The sequence below is a fragment of the Neltuma alba genome, unplaced genomic scaffold (assembly GCF_004799145.2).
Source record: "Neltuma alba isolate B1F8T4 unplaced genomic scaffold, ASM479914v2 tig00012732_pilon, whole genome shotgun sequence".
NCBI classification, from domain to species: domain Eukaryota; kingdom Viridiplantae; phylum Streptophyta; class Magnoliopsida; order Fabales; family Fabaceae; genus Neltuma; species Neltuma alba.
The window spans coordinates 332,226-352,049 of NW_021637152.1; the positions used below are offsets into that span (position 1 = coordinate 332,226).

At 33.5% G+C, this 19,824-nt stretch overlaps 1 protein-coding gene across 6 annotated transcripts; it reads left to right on the top strand.

Annotated features, from left to right (window-relative positions):
• The first annotated feature begins 7,227 nt into the window (after window positions 1–7,227).
• LOC114730425 (uncharacterized) lies at window positions 7,228–17,131 on the top strand. Of its 6 annotated transcripts, none has more exons than XM_028917492.1 (13): window positions 7,228–7,333; window positions 7,491–7,602; window positions 7,753–10,848; window positions 11,487–12,092; window positions 12,262–12,894; window positions 13,110–13,800; window positions 13,882–14,051; window positions 14,150–14,251; window positions 14,387–14,530; window positions 14,882–14,978; window positions 15,038–15,175; window positions 15,254–15,394; window positions 16,090–17,131. In XM_028917492.1, the coding sequence occupies exons 3-13, from the start codon at window positions 7,753–7,755 to the stop codon at window positions 16,815–16,817; spliced, it is 6,546 nt and encodes a 2,181-aa protein (XP_028773325.1). In that variant the 5' UTR covers window positions 7,228–7,333; window positions 7,491–7,602; the 3' UTR covers window positions 16,818–17,131. The 6 variants fall into 6 exon arrangements, with proteins under 6 accessions (XP_028773325.1, XP_028773322.1, XP_028773324.1 ...); XM_028917489.1 differs by having other exon boundaries at window positions 7,229–7,333; window positions 14,879–14,978; XM_028917491.1 differs by having other exon boundaries at window positions 7,229–7,333; window positions 7,527–7,602; window positions 14,879–14,978.
• The last annotated feature ends 2,693 nt before the right edge of the window (window positions 17,132–19,824 follow it).

A 19,824-nucleotide genomic window follows, 5' to 3' on the forward strand; every position in this document is an offset into this window, starting at 1 on the left:
GGTTTTTGTGGAAGTAGCCACTGTCCATTAGGCAAAAACCCCTTTTCCATATTCTAAATCTTAACTTTGAAAAATCATTAAAAATTATGTAGTTGACCATTTTTAATGTGTTAGCTATCAAAATGAATATTAGAATGTGATCTACAATCATTCCAAATTTCATGATTAAAAGCATTTCTTAATCAAAACGTCACTTAAATATGGCGGTGTCAATAAGTTTACAGCACTGCCCAACATAATATTTACATAACCCAAAAGTCCACAAATTTTTATGGTATGATACTATAATTTAACCTTCAATCTGCAGCGTGCCCTTGGATGTTTCATACCCTAAAATGTTAGATTGCATTTGGGGGATGAGATTTCATTGAAATCCCAATAGCAAATTAATCAACTATATCATCAATAAGCATCATCATTATGCATAACTACATTAACTACTATTGGTGAACTAGTATACTTATTATTTGGCAAACTCAATCATGTAAAGGCCAAAGCAAGCAAGTGCAAAGAACAGTCACATCACAATCAAGAAAGTTCATCCACATAATAGCAATTAATCATGCAATAATCAATAATGCCAAGTTAATGTTAGTAGTTAGGTTCAACTTGCTAACTTGTTCCAAACGCTTGAGCTTTCTTTGTTTCTCTTCTTTTCCTTCACAAATGTCAAATCCTAGCATGGCAATCCACCAAAAAAGGCAGCAAGAATCATTAACCAAACCAAGTAAAAGCAAGAACACAACTTAAACATAACTCTTGCTCCTTAAAGCTTCCACCTTTGTTCTTTCATTTTTGAACTTTGTTTTCCATAAATCCTAAAATTGCTTCTTAATTTATTTCTACATGATTTTTCATGAAGATTCCAAATATATGCTTAGATTTAAGAAAATAAAACTCCTCCTTTCAGTTTTCTCTTAACCGAACTAAAGGGGTTCTTTAACTAAAAATTACAACTTTGATTTTAATGCTTCCAACACTTTTTTTTTTAGGTCCATCCTACACCATTTTTCATTTTGAGCACAATGGAAGCATTAAAACATTGAAAAACTCATCCTAGGGTCCATTTATTACCTTGGCTAAAATGAACCACAAGGGAAATAACAAAGAAAACACTTCTAAAACAACCAACCACTTGCAACCACTAGGAACTGTTATGCTTTGAAGTGTTCTAGCAAGTGTGATCAACAAAACTTCTTCCCCCACATGATAATGAAGGAATTGAAAGACGCACAACGGAAAATAACTTTAAAATTTTCAATCCCTTGCCCGGATCTACCGATTGTGTTTAAGTCAAGTAGTAAGAAGTATTACCTTTGATGTTTGATTTTTTGGTGGCTCGGGGATTCCGCCATTCAGGATGCCTCTGCTCGCCTCTTTTATCGCTCGAAGTCGACAACTCAGATTGGCTTCCTCTACCGGTATCCACACGAACAGCATTGCAATCACGAACGACGTGCTAGCGCCTCTTGTCCTTCTCGGGGTTATTTTTTTGAAGAATTCGTCCTCCCTTCTCTATTTATTGGCCGTCTCTTATCTTCAAGCTTTTGTACTCTCACACCCACAACCCTAGCTCCTAATATCAAATATATAGGATGCTATAGGTATTATGAAGGATATTTGATTTCGAAATTAATCCTAAATTAATTCCGAAATTAATACAATATCAAATATTACATAATCAGATAAGAAAACAATTAAATAAATATGGTTTATATTAAATCCGCCCCATAAATTTAATTCACCTATTTATTTAATTCAAAATAAAGATATGACGGAATTATATTTGATTTATTCTCATAAATCAAATTTGAGATATTATATTATATCTTATCAATTTAAAATTGATATAGATTTAATTTATCCTAATAAATTAAATCTAAGAGATATATATTTCTTATCAATTTAAAATTGATATATAGATTTAATTTATCCTAATAAATTAAATCTAAGATATCATATCCATTTAAATTTCAAATTTAAAAGTGATATAGATCTAATTTATCCTTATAAATAAAATCTAATAATTAATATCTCTTATATTTATATAATATGTATATATATACGAATTTATATATATATACGTCCACCCTATATTATTCATTGAATCTGGACATATCTTAGATTCAATGAATCTGGACATCATAGCTCGTGTTGGGCTATTTTGTGTGCGACCTTGTAGGCCCATATAAAGTTGGCAGTGGGCTATTAACTATAATGACTCACAAATCGTAAGCGGTCTCTAGCAAGACATCACGACTACCCAAATCATATGAGGATAGTTGAACGATGTAACTTTCATACAACCATATACGTCCCTTTTGTCACACGACATTTTGGTTATGGATGAGGCATGGAGAATGTCATCCTCCTATTCATGACCGTTACTTTCTCAATCCCTAAGTAGTCTGAGTATAGAAATGAAACTACCTTTCCATTATAGTATGGCCATACATTTCTCAGACTCACTCATCGAGGGGCCCAGTAATATCTCTCTACAAATGTGAGGGACAAATTCCATCTTGACCATTCACATTCCTCCGCATGAAAAACCACTAAGCCTGAACATAGTCTTTATGATCACTCGGTCAAAAGTGACTTTTGACTAGGTCAAAGTTGAGCGTTTCTCATGTAGGAATCCATGATGATCTCAGGTCAAAGGGCACAATGACATGGTTTGTATATGAGAGAAGCTTATGACTTAATCCATGCAACTCTCTCATAGCGGGTCAGTCCAACACCTTGTACTCTTACATGTGCCTATGACTTTGATTTATATCTCTATATATCTTCAAAGTCATACTGGTCTTATTTCATCTCTGCTCCCACATAGATGACCGACCAGGGACATTTAGGATAAATCATAAGTTATCCAAGGATAGTCATCACAGTAAACATGCAAATAATATGATAACATAATTAAGAAATTCATAAATCAACAATGCTCATAACACAATGATTGGCCCATAGGGCACAATTTCCAACAGATAACCAGTTCAGCCAGCACCTAATAAAGAGAAGAAACAGAATTTTTAACCATATAAAGAAAGAAAACAAGGCAAGGATCCATTTAGAACCAAGAACTAACCTTGAATTCTTGGTTGAGTGACCAAAGTTGGTAGCTTTTCCCTTGTTTCTCTTGCAAACTCTCTCTTTTCTCTCTCTCTCACTTGGTCAAACTTCACATCTAAAATTAGAGAGGAGAAGTGCTTGTTTAATGAGCCAAAATATCCCAACCACCATCATAAATGAAATTCCAAGTGTCATTACCTTCTTTAATCTTACTTTCTCTTTCATAATTAACTAAATCCAAATGAAATTAATTACCAAAAGTTAAAATCCTCTCCATTTGAGGAACGACACTTGGTAAATTCAAATCCTCTCCATTTGAATTGCAAGACTCTAGTCTTGCTTTATCAGTACACTTTGACTTTGAGTTTAACTTTCTTTCTGTAATTACAGTATTCTGGCCTCTGTAATTATTTTCTGTCATATCCCTAATTTATTCTCCTCATTTTTATCTTCCCAATTTGCGCTCTTTGTCTCAAAATTAATTTCCCAATAATTAAATAAAAAAGAAAACTAATTTCCTTCTCTTTAAGGATTATTTCATTTTTCAAAGGTATTGGGAAAATCTTGGATACTTGAGGGTTTTCTTTTAATTCCATAATCTATTATAATTCCTTGGGATATCATAGAAATTTTCTTAGAATTTTATTATCCTTAAAAATATTTATTTGGAATTTTCCAAATAAAATTCCTTAAATTGGCCTAATATAACCTTAAATTCTTGTATAATTTCTCTAAGGGTAATTTGGTTAGAAAACCAATTTTATAATCTCATATAATTATCAAAGGATATTATCCTTACTTTTCCTTAATTTTCTAAGGCTTGAAAATATTTTTCCATAATTACATTTGACCAATTTTCCTTAATTAGTCAAATTTTCATAATTGGCTTGAAAAATCGTAATAATTATTTTCCATCAAAATTCTTCTATTTTTCCTTATCTTTTTGGTTCTTAATTGGATAAAAACTTCTAAATATTTATGTACCTTCACTCTAATTTATTTTTTTAACTTGAGCAATAGACCATTGCGGCCAACCTATACAAGATTTAGACGGGTTGTTTGGAATGACAGTAGAATCCTTTAAAAGTAGCTTATTAATTATAATTTACAAGATATGATATAAATATGTAAGAAAAATTCTGTCTTGAATTATGTGAATAAGTGTCGTGATCACAAACAAACACTTAAGTGGCTTCATATAATATACCTCAAGTGAAAACAAGCCTTGCGGTTTCAACCACATTTAAGTAAATAACCTGTATATGTATGTATGTATTCTTCCTGGAATTTGAGGTAAGTAAACACCATTCTTCTTCTCCGTTTTTTTCCCCCCCGTGTGCTGGTGGGATCTCCAACCAGATTTGGTCCTTAATAATTTGGTTTCGCATTCCCCTAACCAAAACATCCACCTCATGCAGTAAGCTAAAATCATGTCTATGTGCAAGGAAATAAATAGAGGGTAAATATGGAAAGATGAAGGAACATAGGATTATGCCATGGAAGATGAGTGGAATAACTTATAAAATCTGACTGCACTCTTACTTTGCTCGGTCAGAACGATACCATCGGTACGTACTTGCAAGAGGTCCAAGAATAATAGTTTGGCTTTAATTAAATGGAATCATTTTCAAATTTCATTTTAATAATACATTAATTTTAATTTATCTTAATTATATCATAATTACAGAAAAAATGACAAAACAACTTGCGGATGACAAATTATTTGATCTAAGAAAGAAACCAGTTTTAGTACTCATCGCAAAAATAAGAATCATGACACTTATCAAATTTCAACCATTCAAATTTAGTATGGATGATCGAGATTTAATGTTTAATATTGTTGTTTGTTAAAATGTGTTTTTCTTTTAATAGGTACATAATCCAAAATAAATATAATCTCTTATGCCAGTTTTTAAGAAATAAATTTTTTATTTAAAAATTACTAGCTGAAAATTTTAAATCTAAACCGTTAAAATTGATTTTGAATAGTTTGTGATGAGCATCATGGTGCTCATCTAGAAGATAATAGAAAACATTATACTAATATTTGTTATGTTTATATGAAATTAGTTTATTTTGTAAGGGGAAAAAAACTTAAATTAAGTTCTTCAATCATGCATGGCCTGATGTTCTTTTTTGTGTCATATAAATTTATAATTAAATTTTAATATTTTAAAAATAGAACATATGATCATGTGTCCAAAAGTAGTAGTTATCTCAACTTAAAAGTTATTTTTATTTAATAATTTTTTAGATTCTGAATTTTTTTAAATATTGTTATTTGTTTCAATTATTTTTTAATCTTTACCCAACTCGGAGAGTGGGCGACATATTAGTTCAAATAATAAAAGAGCAAAAATGAAAAATCTCTGTTAAAATTACAAGAACAGCAAAATAAATTCTACTTTACAGGATTATTACCAAATTTCCCGATTATTATTACCAATCTTAATCCATTTTTTTTTCCATTTAAATTCCAAATATCGATATCTGATCGCCATCGCCCATCTCTTCGGCAGAGAGCACCCACTTCTCCCATTGCTCTGTTCACTCTTACACTGTTGGAAAAAAGGGACAAAAGAAGTCTCGCTGCCGTTTGGCTAGCTTATCGTCTTGATAGAAATGTCGTTTATCAATCCATTAAGGAAAAAGAAGTGCCCCAACCCTGAATTAATCTGGCCATCTCAGTGGCGTCATTTTGCCGGCAACGATGACGCCATCAATCTCGACAAGAAATGGGTGAAAGGCACTCTTCTTTCTTCACATCTGAACCCTAATTTATTGCCATCACAATGCTACGCCTTGCATTTCTTTCTATTCCTTCTCAATCATCTTTCAACCGGCCATCATGGATTGTAGTCAACTTGGGCGGGAGAATCTACGGAAGGAGCTCAACAAGATCAATAAGGAAGTCTCTAATCTTAAGCGTGTGAGTACATATGGTTTCTTCTCTCGTTTCAGAAGTTTTGCTATGCGACCGTCAAGCTCTCAATTCTAGTTGGTTTTTTATTCGCGAACCGATAATTAAATACCCGGGAACTTGTGCAAAAGGGCTAATATGATACAGAATGTAACTTGTTTTTTTGGGAGTAAAGGTTATATAAACAGTGTGTGTGTGTTTTTTATTTTGGGAGGTTCTAACTTTACCTTGTGTGGTTGGTTTAATTAAAAAACAAGAAAGGAAAGGATATTCAATGATATGGTTCAAGGGAGGGAGAGAAGGAAAAGTAACAATTAATTTATCATTTCATCTTTATATATTAGTTATATTTTTATTTATATATTATATAAATTCATTTATATCTTATTTTAAATTATATAATTCAATAAATATTCAGTCTTATCATATTAATATGTGTATTTCAAAATCAGTACAGTAATTTTTAATTTTAATAATTGTAATAACATAATTTAAATAATCAAATTAATAAATTTTATATGCTCCAAAAAAAATGAGAATTTTTCCTTTTCTATTTTTTCCCAACTTTAAAATATATTTTAATTAATAACATAATATATTTGTAAAAAATAATTCATTTTGTAATAATATAATTTTTCATTGCAATAATATTTGTTATTTAAAATTAATTTTTATTATAATAATATATTTTTTAATTTTTTCTTATGATAATATATTTTTGTGTAAAATAAATATTATAATAATAGATTTTATATGTATTAATGAAATATAACAAAAGTATGAGGACAAAAAGGTCTAATATTTTGGCTTCCCTCCAAAAAATCCCAATTTGAAAGAAACCAAAATGGGGATAGGGGAGGGAGGGGAGAGGAGGGGAGATTTTAGTTTCTTTCTTCTTCAAAATTTCTAACTAAACGAGAAGAGGAGCTCATTTTCCCTCTCCTCCTCTACCCTTCTCTCAACAAAATGCACTCCAATTGTTCCCAAGTGTTGGGGCTGATTTATGTTCTCGTTTTAATTATCTTGAGAAAAAATTAAAAATACATGTGACAATAGCAAACTAGTGGCATTTTATCCTGGCTCAGAAGAAAAGGGGATAAGTGCAATGCATGTTCCAAGTGGTCCCAATGAAAACAGTTACGTGGAAGACTTGGGCATTGACTCAATAATAATGGTTTGTGGCTACTAATTCCTCTTCCATTATTGAAGTTTCTTGCTTTTTGTCATATGGAGTGGGAATTCCTTCCATTTTTTATTCATTAATCACTCTGTTCTTCCTCGAATCAAAAGACAAAGGGCAAAAGGCAAAGTTTCTGATACTACCTAAATCTCTTTCCTGAGGTAAAATTGCATTCTCATTGTATTTGTTTTCATTTTGTATTCATATCGTAACTTACTATGTGACTTTTTCTACATGTTTAATTTACAGTTCTAATTTTTATACAAGAGAAGATCTTCCCGTTCTGAAGTATATCTGGAATTTTTTTTATCTTCTCAGATCAACAGGACTTGTGTATTTTTCTGTCTGCTGTAGTTTCAATACCCAGAAAACAGAGGAAGCTATGTGGTTGAAGGCATATTCTTGCAGTGTTTGAATATATGAAAAAAAGGTAAGTATACATTCCTATGGTTTCTTATTTCATTGTGTTCATATCGTCATTAACCTCTTGTTTATTTATCGAATATTGTGGATCCATTAGTTTCAAAATTAATATTCTGTATAGTTGGATGCGCTGACTATATCCTCATATCCATGCTAGATGTCAACCTTCCCTGTTAACGTTGATGTTCCATGCAACATTCTCCAATGTTTGTTGGATCTACTGAAAAGTGAAGCTCACCACTTATGCTGTTTTAACAATCATGTTAAAAACTTTGAGAAGAAAAAGAAAATACTAGCTGCAAAACAACAGGATGTAAAGATTAATATTGAAAATGCTAGTGGTGTTTCAAGAGTTAAGAATGAAGCGCAGCAATGGGCACAGGAAGCTGATAATCTCATTGAGGTTGACCCAAAAACAAAGAAGAAATGGTTTTTTGGCTTGTTTCCTAATTGCTGCTGGCAGTATCAGAGGGGGAAGGAGTTAGCAGAGAAGACTTTGGAAATTGAAGAACTACTGGGAAGATGTAGTTTCAACATAGTGGCAGGTCCAGCTGATCTTTCAAGTATAAAGTACCATTCTTCATCAATCTTCATTCATTTTGAGAGTAGAAAGTTGAAATTCCAAGATCTGTTAGAGGCATTAGAAGATGGAAATTGCAATTTTATTGGATTGCAAGGCATGGGGGGTACAGGCAAAACCTCAATGGCAATAGAAGTGGGTATTAAACTGGAAGAATCCAAATTTCACAGTGTCATCCTTGTTGCTATGTCTAATCCTCCAGATTTCAGAAAGATCCGAGGTGAAATTGCAAGGCATTTGAATTTGACGCTAGAGGAGGGAAAGGAAGAAGAACACTCAAAAACAATATGGTCTAGAATTACTAATAAGAAAGAAAAGCTTCTTATAATACTAGATGATGTATGGGAAGAGCTTGATCTTATAAAAGACATAGGAATCCCATCTAGCCACCAACACAAGGGTTGTGTTGTGCTTATAATCACTCGTAATTTACATGTTTGTGAAGCAATGGGATGCCAAATGGTGATTCAACTAGAGATGTTGACTGATAAGGAAGCATTGAGTCTTTTTCTAAGGCATGCTAATACTTCCTCAAGTCGTTTGAAGGGTATGTCACAGAACATTGTGAAGCATTGTGGAGGTTTACCAGTTGCAGTTGTAGCAGTAGCAAGAGCATTAAGAAGTCGGCCCTTAGCAGTTTGGAGGGAAGCTTTGAAAACCTTGCAAAATTCTAAGTCAATGATTGATGTTGATGAAAATTTAGCAAAGATTTATAAATGTTTAAAGTTAAGCTATGATAACCTAAAGAATGAAAAAAGCAAAGAACTCTTCTTCATATGTTCTTTGTTTCCAAAAGATTTTGGCATTTCTGTAGAACTTTTAAGCAGAATCGGTATGGGAGTGGGGCTTTTTGGGGAAGTTGAGAAATACTGCACAACAAGAAGCAAAGTGCTTGCAACTATACAAGAACTTTTGGATTCTTGTTTATTATTAAATGCTGAAGAAGGATTGTTAACGATGCATGATTTAATTCGTGAGGTGGCCTTGTGGATGGCTAACAAGGACATTCAGGCAATCACGGATTTGAGAACAGCTATAAAAACAAACTTGCGATATTTGTTTTGGAGCTCTGATTACTTACCCAGTCAATTTGATGGTACAAATCTAGAGATTCTTCTAATAAATCTAGATGGTTTGGAGGATTTGAAGGTCCCACATGCATTCTTTGCAGAGATGACGAGGCTCAAGGTATTGCATTTAAAATGCACTTATGTTCACTCACAAATTTTAGATTCGTCATTCTTATGCTCACTTCAATCGTTGAAGTGTATCCAAACTCTTTGTTTGATGAATTTGAAATTAGGCAATATCTCTATGTTTGGAAACTTACCAAGTCTTGTGTCTGTTGAGTTGAATCATTGTTCAATCATTGAATTACCAGAAGAAATTTTGAGATTAAAAAAGTTGAGATTGTTGGAGATGAGAGAATGTAAAGTGAAGATGAACAACCCTTTTGAAGTGATAGAAAGGTGCTCCCAGCTAGAAGAGTTGTATTTTGTTGGTAATGGGAATTGCATAAATGAAAGCATGGTTCCTCAAAATTTGTCTCCTCCTACATTGCAAAGATATCAAATATCGTTTCTTGAACTTCTAGATGAATATGAAAAGTATGGTTTGATATCAAGGTACTTCTTTCCACATGATTTAAGACATGCAATCTCAGAGGCAACATTTAAGAAACTTGTGGGAACTGCTGAGTTTCTCGTATTAGGAGGGTATGAAGGAACAAGTTGGAGGAATCTTGTCCCTGATGTTGTTCCTTTGGAAGATAGAGGCATGAATGATTTAATTATCCTTCATATGTATTCTTGGTCTGACATACAATGCCTGATTGATACTAGGAATCATTATTTTGATGTGATTGCATTCTCCAAGTTGATTGAACTGCACCTTTTTGAAATGGATATTGAAGATTTATGCTGTGGTTCTCTTCCGTCTGGCTTTCTTGAGCAACTGGAGATCATGGAGTTAAAAACATGTCCAAAATTGCACAACATATTATTTAACGGCAAGTTAAATCTATGTCACCTTAAGGCAATAGAATTGAGAGACTGTACAGCATTGACATCAATTTTCCAACCATCTACTGCTCAAAGTTTAGTGCTATTGGAAGAATTAACAATTAGTGACTGTCATGCACTGGAACACATAGTTTTATATGATTCAGGAGATGACATAGTTGGTGGTTGTGATCAAAAGAGTATAGAATCGTTCCCAAAATTAAAAACTCTTACAATTGCGAGATGTGACAATTTAGAAATGATATTACCAGTTCTTTTTGCTGGAGGTAATCCACCTTTGGAAGTTATAAGTGTGAGTGATTGTGAGAAATTGAAATACATGTTTGGCCAGTATAGGGAGGAGGAAAATGTGTTGTTTCAAAATGAACAGGCAACAATGCTCCCCTTTCTGTTAGAAATGAAACTCTGTAAAGTACCAAGTTTGGTTGGCATTTGCCAAGAATATTGCAAACAGTCTTCACTTGTGCAAGTGCCATCATCTTTAGTTCTAACAGATAGTTCAAAGGAGAAACTTCCTAATCCTGATACATGTGCTGTCTCTTGGGTTCGTATATGTTGTTTTCCACATGAATCCCGGACTGCCACAAATAAAGAGACTGAGGCCAGTGCTACTAAATCTAAGAAGAAATTGCTTGACCTCTCAGTCCCCCTGGTATGTTACACTACACTCTTTCTTTTTGCTCAAGGCTCTCTTTTATAAATAGACTAGCAAATATTCGCTTGCCTAAACTAATTAGATTCGGGTACTGTGCGTATCATGGAATCTAAGACGAGCAACATGTTTATGATTGATTAATAATGCAGGTTCCTATAGATTATTTATATTGATATATTGATAATTAGTAGTTATTATTGTGTGGATTTACTCAAAAAAATCGAATAGCTTACTATAAATGACAAAAAGCTTTTATGGAAAATTTGATAGATTTGAAAGTAGTTGTAACACTTTTGCATGTTGTTTACTCAATAATGTTTATAGAGCATTTATTCTGACTTCTTAATTATGTACCTAGAATCCCAAAGTTTATGTTTCCAGACGAATGTGGTTCAACTATTTAAATTGTGTTATGCATGTAATGGACACTAGAAGAAAAATCGTGAAATAATAATTGGGCATATGTGAAGGGAGCTAAATATTATTTTTCTTGAATTTTTGATAGAAAAACAAAATCTTCGACTGTTATTTCTCGCCTATGGGCCATAATGAAACTGTTAGTCTGTGGAACATTGATTTGTTATTTAATGGTGATTTATTGTCTGAACTGATCTAATAGTGACTTCTTTTTGTAGGGGTTACATGATACAGCTCAATCCATTGTGACACAACTATTCCACTTTCGCAATATCAAGAAGATGAATCTTGCAAACTTTGCAAATTTATTATCATTGTGCTCCTTATCCATTGCTTCAATGGTATTGTGGGAAGAATTGACAATTGAAAAGTGGGATGATTTAAAGCACATGATCACAAATGAGGCAGATAATCATGATGATCTTATAAACTATAGATCTGTTTTCCCGAAATTAGAGAAGCTAGAAATTTGGGACTGCAAGGAGTTAGAATTTTTATTCCCATCCACGTTATTTGGTGGACTCAAAAATTTAAAATCCTTGACTGTCAAGAATGCCCCAGAGCTAAAATTTGTTTTTGGGAGATACTCTCATGAGGATGATTTATTAAATCAGAAACAGAATGGTGTGCTTGAAGTTGTTTTCCCGGCTTTGGAAGTCCTTTGCCTGGGAGATGTACCAAAGATTATCAGCATTTGTGCCATGAATTATTACATGACCTGGCCATCGCTACAGATTGTTGTTTTGGAGAACTGCAACATCAAATCTTTTACTGGTTTGATGGTTTGTTCGGATGAAGGACAACTGAGGTGGAATACTACAAAGGTAACCATTTTATCTATTTTGATCTTAAAATTACAAAGGTAATTTTATGAAAATAAAATTGTTTGACTCTGCTAATTTCTTAAGATTGTAGGTGAATTTTCTTTTTCAACTGTTGTATCTAATATGTACTGTATAAATGTTAAACTAAGGATAACTTGCATGTTTGTAGGAATTGCATGAATCAAGAGGTGAGATTCTTCCTCTCCATGCAGATCAAAATCCTCAGCTTCAACCATTGAACAATATTAGAACAATGAAACTTGTGAACTGTTCAAACTTAGTGTCATTATTCGCTCTATCCTTTGCATCTCATATTTTTTTGGAAATTCTGATAATTGAAGAATGTCATGAATTGAGGTGCATAGTAGCAGACGGGGATGATGTTCAAGCTCTCATGAACTGCAGATCTATATTCTCTAAGTTGAAAGAGTTACATGTTCTGAGATGCAATGCAGTGGAATATCTATTTCCAGCATTTGTGTTTAGATCTCCCTCACATTTGAAATATGTGACCATCTCTGACGCTCCTAAGTTGAAATATGTGTTTGGAACAAACCATCATGATGATACTTCATGTCATGAGAATCAAAATATTGAGACTTACATTGATTTCCCAGCTCTAGAAAGCTTATGCCTTGAAGTTGTACCAAATCTTGTCAGCATTTTCCCCAAAAACTACTATATAAGGGGGCTGTCTCTAAAGTCCATTGTTCTGGATATATCTCCTAAGTTTGTTATTAAATCTTTTACTGATTTCATGATTGGTTGGCATGCAAATCAACATGATTTCACAACCACAAAGGTATGTCCTTTTCCCAATTTTCCTTCTTGTCTTGGTATATTTTCTCCAGTTAACAAGTTAAATTTGATTGATATTACTCAATATCAAAATGCTTTTGGTTGCAAGAATGGCCAATGTATTTATACGCATGTGTATTAATTTGTTAGGGTTGGACTGACCATGGATTTTTGTTATGAGGCAACTGTGGAATTAATATTCTCTCATGGAACATACAGGTCATGGAGAAGCGCTTTCAAACTTTGACAGATCTTTCAGTACATGACTCCAAAATAGAAGATATTTTTAATTTGACACATTTGAAGGTTGAGAAAAATCAAGGAGGACTTGTATTGGAGACATCAAGCTTAGAATACCTGACGTTGCAAAATTTGAGTGAGTTAAGGAAAATATGTGACGGCCCAAAGTACACTCTGAGCCTCAAAAATCTCAAGAAAATAAAAATCATAGCATGCAAAAGTCTTAAAACTGTCTTCTCTGTCTCTATATTGAGAAGCTTACCAGAGTTGTGGAAGCTGGAGATAATGGACTGTGAAGAATTAGTTAACATCGTCGATGAGGATGATGAGGAAAATGCTGGTGATCATTTGTCTCATGATCCATGCTTTCCAAAGTTATATGAACTTCATGTTAAGTCTTGTAACAGGTTAAAATACCTGTTCTCTATCTCAGTCTCTGGGTTCCTTCCCAACCTAATGTTTTTGAGTATAAAGGAAGCCTCCAAGCTTGAACATGTACTGATAAGACAAGGTGAAACGAAAGAGATGGTGATGAAGGATTTACTTCCAGAGCTATGTAGTCTGCACTTTGAGGAACTTCCTAGTCTTGTTGGTATCTGCCATGGGATTGATTTCCAAGCTGCTCGCACATGTTCTGAAGTGTATAACTGTCCCAATTTTTCTTTCTATGGTATGCATTCAGAAGAATCACTCTTTAAAATTGACAATTATCATGCAAATTTTAATATAACCTTGAAAATTCTGCTTGCAGAAATTAGTCCTGCTCATCTTCAAGCAGGCCTTGAAAATCTAGATTCTAAAGTTCAGGCATCAGAAGGCAAGATTTTTCCTTTACGTATAAATGCCCATCAATTTGGTAAGAGAGGAGCCGAAGGGAGACAAGACTTGGAAACACAAGAATCTTCAATTGGTTCACCAAGGGTATATCAAATACTAACCTAATAGAACCAATATTTTCTCTTACACTGATGATTTAAGCTTAACTAGAAACCTTTTTTTCCCCTTGTGGTACTTGTAAGGGTATAAATGAGGAGATAAAAGAAATTGATGAAGAGAATCTTATTTCAGAGATGCCACCAACAGAGTCTTCATCATATGATTCAGAGTCTATAGGACAACTTGTACGTGTAAACTAATTGCAATATTTTCGTATCTTTTGATGTCGGTCATAATACGTAGAAGTAGTAAAGAATAATATTGCTTTCTGATAGTGAAAACAAAGAAAACGTACTTATTTTATCTTTTTCTTTATGAAGACTAATAACGTAGGTTATTCAAGGGTTCTAGAGGGTTGTAGATCGGGAAGAGCTATATCAACAAATCAATTGACTTATTCGGAATCAAGCAATGCAATATCAACAAGGGCAGATCTTATTCTTTCTCCTCAGATATCTCCAAAGGTGTGATTTTTGTTCTTGCCAACATAGATTTATAGATTTAAGCTAGATGGTTTTAACTTGCATCTTATTCTTTTCCCTTCTTTGAGTAGCATGGGCTCATCATTAGCAAAGAAGTAAAAAAAATAAAAAAATAAAAAAATAAAACAATAATGATGGATCAACAAGCACCATGAAACATGATCCGCATCATAATGATTCAAAAAAGAAAAAGAAAATCAAAAATTGATGGGAGATATTTTCTTTAATGCTTTATCATCATAGACAAATTCTACAGAGATGGGTCTTTGGCAACCATTTTGTCATTTAATCTATCTTATTCCTTTAGTAATGATCAATGATTTCTGGCAGAAGGCACTGGTTCCTATGAGTTCAATTCTCATTGCTCTTCCCACGGAAAGTAGGACTTCTACAGTTACCGAAATTTTTGAGAAGGAAGATGAGGAGGAAGGTAAAATCTTATTATTCAAGACTAGTAGTTCCTTTGGTTTCTTATTTTGGACTTTATAGGTGGCTTGATAACTACCCGCCATCGCCAAAATGACACAACGGAGGTGATTTCTCCCATAGCAGAGGGTCCACAAATCACTTATGGAGGGGCTCCTTTATCTCTCATCCATGCTCTTTCGCCTGAGACTTCTGTTCAGGGTACTTTCTTTGATCTTTGAATGAAATGTTTCATCATTTAATTTGCTAAGTATGTTACTTCATATTCTTTCTCCGTAGGTGACCATTCTGTGCCATCAATAGAGATGGTTGTGAGTGCGCAAACTTCTGAACAGATTTCACCTTTGAGTCTTGTGCTATCAAAATTTTCAGGAAGTCTTGAGCAGACTCTTCCACTTGCTCCTTTCGAGCCTATCTATGGTGAGTTTGCAATAAATAATTTTTTTGACTTCTATTTGAGTGGGCTTGTTGCAATTTCTGGAAATGCCTTCTAGATAGGTTCTATGTATATGTGAGAAATTTTGTATCGGATTTGATCATTTGAGTGAATATTCTTAGACCCATTTGGTATGTAGAATTGAAGCTGGTAGGAAGGGAAAAGGAATGATGAGTGGAACTAAATGAAAAGAACTATGATAAAGTTTATGATGAAAGAAGAATACAGTTCCTATAATTTGTTTCGTAGGATAAAAATAATGAAGAAATGGAAAACATAAAAGCAAAATGACAAACATTACCCTAGTATAAGAAATAGGAAATGACAAGCTGAGTGGTAATGTTCACCCCGTTTGGCCCCTTCCTACTTTTTCTTGAGTGTGCTGGTGATGATGAGACCATTGCCGAAGGAAGTGTGGTTCAAAATGAATGTGAGGCAAATTTTGCATGCTCTGATGATATCTTGGTTTTTGAGGTTAGAGACAGTAGTGGCTCTAGTTGTATTAAGGGATGATGTTAGCGAACAAGGTGGCCAAATAAACAAAAGCGGGAATGTTGGTGTTCATCTAAATCCCTTAGAAATAGAACTAGGGGCGTCACCTTTTCTCTCTTCTGCTGATTATGTTGCATTTACATTTTTTTCCATTATATTTGTTTTCATTAATGTGGTGGTTTGTTAGGTTGCACCATTAAACATGATGTGACAAAGTCAGATGTTCAAGTTTCACCAACACAGTTGCCTTCATCTTCATCCCTTTCTGCCTCTGAAAAAATGACTCCTCCTTTCTCCGTGACTGCTTATGCTTTAACTGTTCCTGGGGTGCAAGAGATAGTTGAGATGATGAATTTAGAGGCTGTTGAGTCTTTCATGCTTGCAAAGGCATTTGAGAGTCATCCACCACTACGTCTTTCTCTGGAGAATCGAAGCCCTCGAATGTTATGCTTCTCCTATAGGGTATTGTTGGATATCTTGAACATTTTGACTACTAGGACTCCTTTATCGATCACTGATGCAGACAAGAGGTCATTGGCAGAAAACTTGAAGGATGCTTCTATCCTTGGTTTTGACAACAATTGGCTAGAGTCCATCAAGACTAAGGTATTTGGTTGTGATATATCTGGAGCTTATCATGCCCTGGAGGTTCTAAAAGGATTGGACAATGAACTCAATACCATTGAGGAAGAGCTTGCAACTATCTGTGAAGAGGAGGAAGAGGCTGCTTTGGCAGTGCAGGTGGCTCAAAAGGAGTTAGAGGCAGCCCAGTTCCATTTTGACTCGGTGCAGCTCGAGCATGCTAATATTAAGGCACATCATAATCAGCTCTTGGAGGCACGACTACGCATTTTGGTCCAACAAGAAGAATGTTGGGAAACATTTGCCGCCAAAGATAGGCATTTTGGTTTATAATTAAGATGTCATAATGTGCTTGCTTTGTGGGTGTCTGTGTGTATTTTACCTTCTGTGACCACGAATCACACTGCTATAAGATTTGTGCTACGTATGGTTGTATTGCCTAAGAGGCACTTGTCTTTGTTCACCTACAAGTTTATAAATTGTATTGGGCATGATTTTGATAGGGTTTTGATATTTGATGGTGTGTGTCATTTGTAATTTACAAACGACGGGGCATTTCGTTTACCCAAAATATTTAATTGTTGTGTAATCTGATGACTTTGATAGCTAATTTTCACTTAGATGAACAAGGAGAAGGTTAACACGTATCTCTTCTTTCTCATGTTTGGGAATGTTCAGTGGATTAAAAAAGGTGAACTATTTTGAACTTCTTTTTTTATTTTAGTAAAATATTCTTATCCAACAGCCGAAATCTGTATTAGCATCAGAAGTTGAATAGACCTTTATATAGAGATATTCTGCTAATTTCCCAAACTACCCTCTTACACCTTAATATCTCTAGCTAGTTCCCACATCTCATTGATAAAACTTTGCCTGCAAAATGATTTGGATAATTTCATTCTCTGTTTAAGGTTTGGTCTTATTGTGTGGTGATCTTTTCAAATAACGTAGAAAAGGTGGACAGTACTACGACATCCTGTTACGTTAGAGCAACTTGGCCTCTTTACCTCCAATAACATCAAGTTATATACTTGTTTCCTAAATAGTTAACATTTGTGATATACACAAGGATTAAGTTGCAAAAATGCTCAAAATATTTTGAGGGGAGGTGCTGGCATCTTTTTTACCCATCAACCCTTAAAAAATGGTGTAAAAAATCCCCAACTCGTAATAGAGGCCATAGACATCTGTCATAGGGATTTTACATTTCACATATTGTGCTGTGTAAATGGGTTGCGGGTGAAAAGATCTACAAAATACAACATTATAATATAGTTTTGTCCATAATTGAAATTTTATTTAACCCAAGTTGTAGATAAGGAAATACATGTGTTTAAATGTTTCCTAACTAACATAAACACATCTAGAAGTTGCAGGAACTCCCGACTCCATCAACTCAAATAAGGGCTTAACCCCCCCATAAAGAGAGTCAGGGGAGAGGATGAATTTGGTGGCTGGAGAGATAATGGAAAGGGGGTTCGAACTAGGGCAGCAAAGATAAGGGAGAGCCAAGATTCGGGATAGCTCCCAAGTAGGTTTTAAATTGAAGATTGTTTTATATGACTGCGATATATGACAAAATAAAAATGCTATGCTAATGATTTTTTTTTTCAATTAGGACAAATTTTAGCACATACTACCTCCAGTTCTTAATATAAGAAATAGTTAACTAATTTGAGGAGATTAACAAAATTAGTTAAATTAATTATTTGTAATAAATAGGTGTTGTTTTTTTTATATAATAATACCCTTACTAATTACGTGTATTAGTTTAATTACGATTCGATGAAACCTTTAGCATATGGAACAACTACAATGACTGTTATATCCCACTAATTTTAACCATAGGAATGTGAATAATAAATTAGACAGAGAGTCAAGTAGTAAAATAGACTCAGAGTCGAAATATCTTTTGAGTTGAGATCTAACTTTTATCTGGATTGATATTTTTGAAATTATCAATCAAGGAAGGACAAAATAAAAAAATTAGAGAAAAATTTTAAAAAATTTCTAGAAAATAGTAAAAAGATAAATCAGGGGGTTTGGAACCCTATTTGAGGCCTTGGAGGTGGAAATAGTATGAAAATAATTTATTACAGAATTTTCTGTAAACAGAGGTTTTTTCGGGTAAAATAATGAAAAATTCGCTAGAAACAATTATTTTAAATATGTACAAGCCTCAATAATTCTGAAAAATATGAGAAAATTATTTGAGGATTTATTTGATTTTATAAAATTATTTTCAGGCCTCAGAAATGAAAGGATTAATTTTAGAATATTTATTGCCGAAATTTTATTGGTAAAGCTTGATTTCAGAGAAAATTCAATATAGATAATTGGAGGTTGAGATAAATTCTAAAAAAATTTAGGGAACCTTTCCATATTAAAATATGATTTTATATGGGTAGAAATGAATTTTTGAAAGTCAAGAAATATTATAAAAAAATTAGACAGTAATTTTAGCCGATACGGCAAAATCGAGTAAAAAATGTTTGGAGATGAAACGTAATACTCCTTCCTTTTTTCTCCAGCCCATTGAAAATTATTTTTGCCCAGAAATGAACAGAAAATATGTGGCCCAAGTGGTCCATATGATTATGGAATAAAATAATGCAAATTTACCCATGATTTTATCCAAACCATAATTGCACAAGGGACACTTGGCTTTATCAAGTTTATAGCAATTTGAGAAGGGGGACACATGGCCTTAATACTCCCTCTTATACTTTCAAATTTGGTTATTTTGGGTACTTAAAGGGGGGAGGTTTTGCTTTAGAAAAACTGAGTTTTAAGAGCCAAGATTGCATAGAAATAAGCCAAGAATTATCAAGCAATAATCAAGGATTAATCAAGGTATCTTAAAGCTTTAATTTGACTATGTTTCTAGCTTGTTTCAAGTGGAATTTGGTGAAAAAATTCCCAAGTATCATGCTGTCTAATTTATGAAATAATGAGGAATGATTAGAGAAGGATAGAAACTATGATTTAAAACTTGGATTAGCTTGCTTGGTTGATGTTTGAATTGATTTTTGGAAGAAACTCTAAGTTTTCTAATTATTGTGACAATTCAGCCAATCTTGGTTCTATGGGTTAAAGATTGTTGTAGTTTAATTTAATGATTCTAATGAGTTTAGAATGTGTTTTTGTGGGGAATATGTCAAGAGAAAGTGTTTGAAAGTATTGGAATAAAAAATAAAAATTCTAACCCTAAACCACATATAATTCGGCCAAGCTTAGTGTAATAAGGAAGAATTTGATAAAACCAAGTTGGTAATGAATTCTACATGAAAGATTGTATAGGAATGGCCCTTGGGACTTATCAAAACAAAGATGAAAATTA